This window comes from Cryptomeria japonica, chromosome 1 (genome assembly GCF_030272615.1).
Source record: "Cryptomeria japonica chromosome 1, Sugi_1.0, whole genome shotgun sequence".
NCBI classification, from domain to species: domain Eukaryota; kingdom Viridiplantae; phylum Streptophyta; class Pinopsida; order Cupressales; family Cupressaceae; genus Cryptomeria; species Cryptomeria japonica.
Genome location: NC_081405.1, coordinates 257,615,524 through 257,622,980, shown reverse-complemented (window position 1 = coordinate 257,622,980; position 7,457 = coordinate 257,615,524). Strand labels below are relative to the sequence as shown.

The 7,457-nt window shown below is 38.3% G+C and overlaps 1 protein-coding gene across 1 annotated transcript; it reads left to right on the top strand.

Moving 5' to 3' along the window:
- The first annotated feature begins 872 nt into the window (after nt 1-872).
- On the top strand, nt 873-1,469 carry LOC131073765 (uncharacterized). Its single transcript, XM_058010261.2, has one exon. The coding sequence runs from the start codon at nt 873-875 to the stop codon at nt 1,467-1,469; it is 597 nt and encodes a 198-aa protein (XP_057866244.2).
- Nucleotides 1,470-7,457: the final 5,988 nt, after the last annotated feature.

Genomic DNA, 7,457 nt, shown 5'->3' with positions numbered 1-7,457 from the left:
TTGATGGAAAAACTATTGGTGATGGTGCAGAGGCATGGGTGATAGAAATGGAAAATTATTTTGGTCTCCGCAACATGTCCAATGAAACCAAGGTAGTTTGGGCTGCTTACCAGCTTTCTGCCGAAGCTGCTACTTGGTGGGATAATGAAAAGTTTGAAAGGAAGTTGCAACCTAGCGATATCACTTGGGAATTATTCTTCCAATCCTTTAGGAAGAGGTGGCTTCCTTAGTTATTCTTTGATAAGAAGATGATTGAATTTCAGAACCTAACACAAGGTGGCATGTCGGTAACTCAATACTGGGAGAAGTTTACCAACCTCCTTAAGTATGTTTCGCAATATCAGATGGATGAGCCATTTCACATCCGAAAGTTCATCTTAGGTTTGAGAACTCATATAGGAGAAGAAGTGGATATTCATAATCCACTGACTATGGAAGAGGTATTTGAGAAAGCAACCAAGCAAGAGTAGAAGTTGCAGCAGTTGGGGAACTTTCGTAAAAATGTGAATAACATACCAAATTTTGGAAATAGCAATTTCCAAAGGAACAACAATGGAAACGATCAACAAATAAGTAATCTAAAGAGGGGACCCAACACTCAGGAAAGAGGAAGAGTGAATCAGGATGGTAACAAGAGAGCAAATAGTAACACCAACTTCAATGCCCGATAGAACTTGGATAGAGGTAGGTCAGGTGGCAATTCTGGACCTAGGGACGGGTGTTACAACTGTGGAGGAAGTCATTATGCCTCCAATTGTCCACAACATACCCCCGTACAAAGAGGATAAAATCAGCAAGGAGCCTCTCAACACCAAATTCACGCTGCAGTTGACAACCGTCAAGCCGATTTCCAAGCCTCACCTATTCAAATGATGGCTAAGCTTTTTGGGCAATCAGTTTCTATTTTAATAGATACAAGAGCTACTGAATACTTTATTGATCCTAAAGTAGTTTCTAGAATATCTGTTAGACCTAGTTATATTTCAAATGCATGGATGGTCCAATATGGAAATCGAGCAGAACAGAGGGTAGATACTTGTCTATTTTGTAGTGAACTAGAACTTTCCAGTTTCCAAACCCAGGTTAACCTTTATGTGGCACCATTAGGATCATATGATGTGATCTTAGGTATCAACTGGATAACTGAGCATAAAGCCATAGTAAACTACGAGGATAAGGTCATCAATTGTATTGATGATTGTGGGAATTCAGTTGAAATTCTTGGGTCTCAAAAGCCTCTTGAATTGAGACACATTTCAGCAATGAAACTCAAGAAGGCCCAAAGAAAAGGATGTTCCATAATTGTTGTCATGGTAAATGATTTGGATAATGTTGAGAAAATTCCTAAGGATTATCCTATCCTTGCAGAGTTCCTGGATGTTTTTCTAGAAGACCTTACCAAGTTACCACCTAAGAGAGAGTTTAATTTTTTCTATAGAACTTATACCAGGAATGGAGCCGCAATCTAAGGCTCCATATAGAATGATAACAACATAACTGTATGAGCTTAAGGCTCAATTGCAAGAATTGCTTAGGCAAGGATTTATTAGACCAAGTGTATCCCCATGGGGTGCACCGGTGATATTCATAAAGAAGAAAGATGGTACTTTAAGGTTATGCATTGATTATAGGATGTTGAATAAAGTGACTATCAAAAATAGATATCCTTTGCTAAGGATAGATGAATTGTTTGACCAAATGAAAGGTGCAATGGTATTATCCAAGATTGATCTTCGATCAGGATATCACCAGTTAAGGATTAAAGATGGGGATATTCCTAAGACTACATTCCAAACACGGTATGGGCACTATGAATTCACAGTCATACCATTTGGTTTAACCAATGCCCCAACAACATTCATGAACCTCATGAATAGTATTTTTAGAAAATACTTGGATGATTTTGTTTTAATATTCATTGATGACATTTTGATCTATTCTAAGAATGAAGAAGAACATAAGAAGCACCTAAGGATAGTTTTGCAATGGTTGAGAGATTGTAAGCTTTATGGGATATTTTCTAATTATGCTTTCTTTCACGAAAAGGTGCATTACTTAGGTCATGTTATATCTGTTGAAGGAATTTTAGTTTTTGATTAAGAAAAAATAGTTTTTAAGGGACCCAAAACCCACTTACAATATGAAATATGAGCATGAAAGAAACAAGACAAAACAGCTGCAAAAGACCAGCACAAAAACTAGCAGCTAGGACAAAAAGACAGCAAGGAGCCAACAAGAAATTGGCATCCAAAACCCAACATTACATATCAATTGAACACTTTTATAGACTCCTCAACATTTTGAACCAATAGCATCATCACCTTGGCCGCTTCCCTCAGATCATTGCTCTCCTATTTTAGCTAGATGTCTTTCATTTGGTCTCCATCTCAGTGGTGTTCTATCTAGTCCTTCGCCTATAAATTTGATGGGTGGAGCTGGAGGTCGGTACATCTTCAATGATTAGCAAGTTCTTATCCTAATTTTTCCTCTCTAAGTGATCCACCAAGGCATTCATATTATGTGATGAAACTCTTAGGACCTCAAGACTGTGGTTCATGAAGCTTTTCAGAGCCTTCTCAGTTTGAGCAACTCGGGTATTGATATTGTCCTTATCCTCCTCAGCCCGTTCTTTCACAATTCTGATAACATCCTCTAGATGTTTCAAATCCCCTTTAATAAGGTCTTTTTCCAGTGAGTCCTCCATCTCGATTTCCTCCTCAGCTTCACTGGTTTCCGTCTCCTCATTCTTTTTCCTCAAATTTGTTTCCTTAATCAAATTGTTTATCTTATTTTCCAAGTCCCTCTATTTCCTCTGAATGCTAGTAATGTTGTCAATAACCCATTTCTGGAAGTTGAAGGATTCCAGTGTACAGTTACGGGTAGTATTCAAAATAGTATTCATTGAATCCCTACCCTGCTTAGTGCCCATAGAATTAGGGTTGTCTTCCTCCTTAGAATTCAAGGCGACATTCCTACTATCCGAGCCTATAGGGTTAGAGTAAGGGTTTTCAAAGTTAACCCCTTCTTCCTCTTCACCAATGTTCTCATCCTTCTCACTCTCCATTTTTGTCTCAATATCCTTCCCCTTTTCCTCCTCCAAATCACAGTGCACCTCCATTTCCACATTATCTGTATCAGCTCTCCTTTTTTTATGGGTAGGGGCATTAGGCTGATCCTCATCTGACTTAGAATCTTTACAACTCTCAGAAATATGTGCATTAGTGACCAGGTGATCATCTTTGCTAGCCCTAGCTTTTTCCTTCAAGTATTCATAAATGAGCAAGATGAGCCCTTGATGGGCTATAGGGTAAGAATTAGGCTTTTTAGCATGATCAGCCAAACTCTCATTCAGAGAAGGTGCTAAGTAAAAAGGCAAGGAGATTTTAACCCCATGACGAAAGTGAGTAAGAATTGCAAAATGATAGTTATAGATTTTAGTGAATCTACCATCAATAGTGAGAAACTCCATCAAAACCCTTAAAACTTTCTGCCAAAAGGACTTTACCTGCTGGGGAAGGTAGTAGGAGATGTTGTCTTTCTTGACAAGCTTGGCCTTCTCATCCTCCGATTTTGGGAAGTTTTTGAATGCTTTAGCAGCATACTTCCGATCTCTATAGAATTTAGCACCCTCCTTCTAAAGACCCGTGACCTCCACAACCAGATCCTCATCAATTTTCCATATCTCCCCGAACAATGTGACTCTTTTGTTGTTCCAGCCTCTAGCAAATCCATGTGACACCGAATTTCTGATTCTGTGTAGCTTTTCCATATAGTCAATAAAACCATATCTATGAAGCCTCCTCCATACTTTTCACTCACTCTTCTAGTTTTCACAGCCAGGGGGCTCATTCCTGTTTAAGTTACCATCCATTTTGAACAACAAGTAGAAGTACCCAAAGATGTATGTCACAATCCGTAGGTATAACCCCAAGTTCTTGTGTAAAATTCTGGAATAATAGAACAATCTCTTTCATAGTTTTAAAGCTTATGTTAATGCCCACACAAAACCAACATTTATTATTATAATCCCCCTCACACATTTGATCATAGAAATGATGCCTAAAGGCAATCATTAACTGACAGTTAATCTGCCCCCAAACTTTGTCTTTGGAATTTGGACCCCAAAAGATAATCATGATATTAACTTGACCCATTGACGTGATCAAAAAATAATTGCTCTCTAACATCCCTTTTACAATGGGTCTCTCCAATATATTTAACATCCACCTCGAAATTGACCCCTTCATTAGCTAAGAGGTCTACAACCTTATTGCCTTCTCTTAGAGTGTGAGTTATGATAATACTAACATAGTTATTTAATAATTTTTTAGCACTTTCAACTAAGTTAGTAATATTCCAAGAAATAGAACTAGTACCTTTAAGGGCCCAGATGATATTTAGGGAGTCCCCTTCTAGCCAAATTATTTTAAATTTGAATCCCTGAGCAAGCTGGAGGCTTTTTAGCATGGCCAGAGCTTTAGCCACATGATTATTTTGGACCCCAAAAGAAGAAGCAATAGCCGCAATACAGACACCTTGAGCATTTCTGATGACTCCTCCACCACCAGACTTCTGAGGGTTACCTTTAGCCGCCCCATCAAAATTTACCTTTATCCAATCATGATCAGGAAAGCGCTAGACAATATTATCTCTCCTATTCTTATTGTCAGATCTGCAAACTTGTGTATTAAGTTTCATTCAGTGAGGATGTCTTTTTCAATTTCATTCATATCAGTAACAAGTCATTGCTTATTATTCCTGTGAGGAATATTTATGTTCTCTTTTATAGCCCTGCAAATTTTTTCAAAGACCACCTGAGAGGTACACTTAGCTTCCCTAAATATTCTGTTATTTCTCTCTTTCCAAATTCCCTAGCAAGTCATGGGGAGGATCAGGGACCAAAGGTTCTTGATAAGAGGACAATTGGTGGGGAATGTCCATTGCCAGATAATTTCCTTGAGACTCTTGTTCATGACCCAATCAACTTTCCATTTCTCCCACAACTTACTCCAAATTTCCCAGGTAAATGAGCAGTGGAAAAATAGATTATCAACTGATTCTTCCTTTTTCTGGCATAGCTCGCACCTGTTAGGGAATTTGAAACCTCTTCAGACCAAATTGTGAATAGTTAGGATCCTATTGTGAGTAGCAAGCCAAAGGAACATACTGACTTTAGGGATCAGAATTATGTTCCAAACTTTACCCCAAATGGGGTTACTGGTCTAAGTGAAAGTGTTTTTGTAGGCAGAAGCAACTGTAAAGTCACCTCTAGGATTACTTTTCTAGAGAAACACATCATCATAGTATTTGTTAATAGAAAAAGACAATAGCTCCTTCTGGAGTAGGGAAAATCCAGCATGTATAACATCAAGCCTCACCCATTTGTTCTCCTTCTAGTAGTCACACACCATAGGTCTAAACCTCCTTTTACATTCCTCAATAAGTTGACTATTGCCTTGATCAAAGAGAGATTCATTGTTCATCCAAGGATCCTCCCAAAACCTTATTTTGTCACCTTTTCCAAGGACCCATTCAGCTCTAACTTTGGCCACTTTAATGGATTTGATAATACTATTCCAAATGAAGGATCCGACAGGGATGTCTTCAAAGTTAAAGAAATCTTAGATAGGCTGACTCTGAATATATTTGTCAAACCAGATTTGGTTCCAATCTTTCTTGATGTCATAAGCTCTCCATAATTGTTTTGCAAGGAGAGCTTTATTAAAAGTTTTTAGAACTTTGATCCCAAGCCCTCCTTTTCTCTTTGGTTTACACACTTTGTCCCAAGCAACCAAGGATATCCTCTTTTTTTCTTCAACTCTTGACCATAGAAATCTCTTCTAGATTCTTTCTAATGCTTCAACAAATTTATCCGGGATACCAAATAAGTTGAGAGCATAAACAAGGAGATTCTGGAGAGTAGCTTGAAGAAGCTGCAACTTCCCAGCTTGAGATAAAATGGATCCTTTCCATCTAGCAAGTTTTTTGTTGAGTTTGTCAATAAGCATATTCCAAAAGGAGTTTGGGGGAACTAAACCCAAGGGGAGACCCAAATAGGTGGAAGGGAGCATGTCCACCTTGCAACCAATAATTATAGCAATTCTCTGTTGTCTTATGACCAGAGTGTTCATGAAGTATATAGACGATTTGTCCCAATTGACTTGCTGGCCAGTAGCCAAAGCATAAGAATTAAGAGAACTTTTGAAGGCATCAACCTCCCCAATAGATGAATATCCCATAAGGATAGTATCATCAACAAACTGTTGGTGAGAACAAAAAACATTAGCAGAGGAAGGTTGAAGGACTTTGATAATTTTATTCACTTTCAAGTTATGGATCAATCTGCTCATGCTCTCTGCCAAGATGGTGAAAAGAATAGGAGATATGGGATCTCCTTGTCTGAGCCCCCTTGATGATTTAAAGAATTTAGTAGGAGATCCATTAATGAGAATTGAAAACATAGGAGTGGAGATCAGCTCTCTGATAATTTTGATTATCTTCTCATCAAATCCAAAAGCCTCCATGACTCTCAAAAGAACTTGCCAATCCACTCTATCATAAGCTTTCGCCAAATCCAACTTTATAAAAAATCCTTCTTTATTAGCAGCATTGAGGGAATGAATATTCTCATGCACAAGAACGATAGAGTCCAAAATCTGCCTACCACGAACAAAACCTTTCCGCTCCTCAGAGATGATGAAGGGGGAGGACAGCCTAAATTCTAGTAGTCAAAACTTTAGATATGATCTTATAGAAAGATTTACATGTAAAACAGGCTAAGGGGATGCTCTAGAAAATATCTATGGTGGTGATTAACATGTAAAATAGGCTAAGGAAGAAATCCTCAGAGGGAAGTTTGAAGATATGCAGATGGTTCAAGGTGAGACCATTCAGCAATATGGAATAAGAATCAAAATAGTTGTTGGAGAAATCAAGAGTGCGGGTGGTAAAAAAGAAGATTCCACTGTGGTAAGAAAAGTCCTAAGATCCCTATTGCCAGCCTATAAAATAAGGGTTGCTGCTATTAAGGAGCTGAGATCAATAGACAAGACTAAGGTATCCTTCGAATCCATCATAGCCAAGTTGACAGCCTTTGAGCTAAATAGTTTTGATGGCAGTGTTCAAAAGACTGAATCAACTTTTAAAGCCTCTGCTATACCATCCAGAAAAGGAAAAGAAGCTAGCACTAGTAGTAAACCTAAACAAAGTAGAGAAATGGATGATGAGGAGATTCTGATGGCATTTGAAGCTCTCCTTGCCAGGAAGCTTCCTAAAGGAACCGATAAATACAAAGGTAAGCTACCTTTGAAATGCTTTTCTTGTAACCGGATAGCACATATTGCTATAAACTGTCCTAAAGGCGATAACAAGGACAAACCAGATAGGTTTGGGAAATTCAAAGGAGGAAAATGGAGAAACTATTTTTGTGGTAGTTGATGAAGGTGTCATAGATGAAG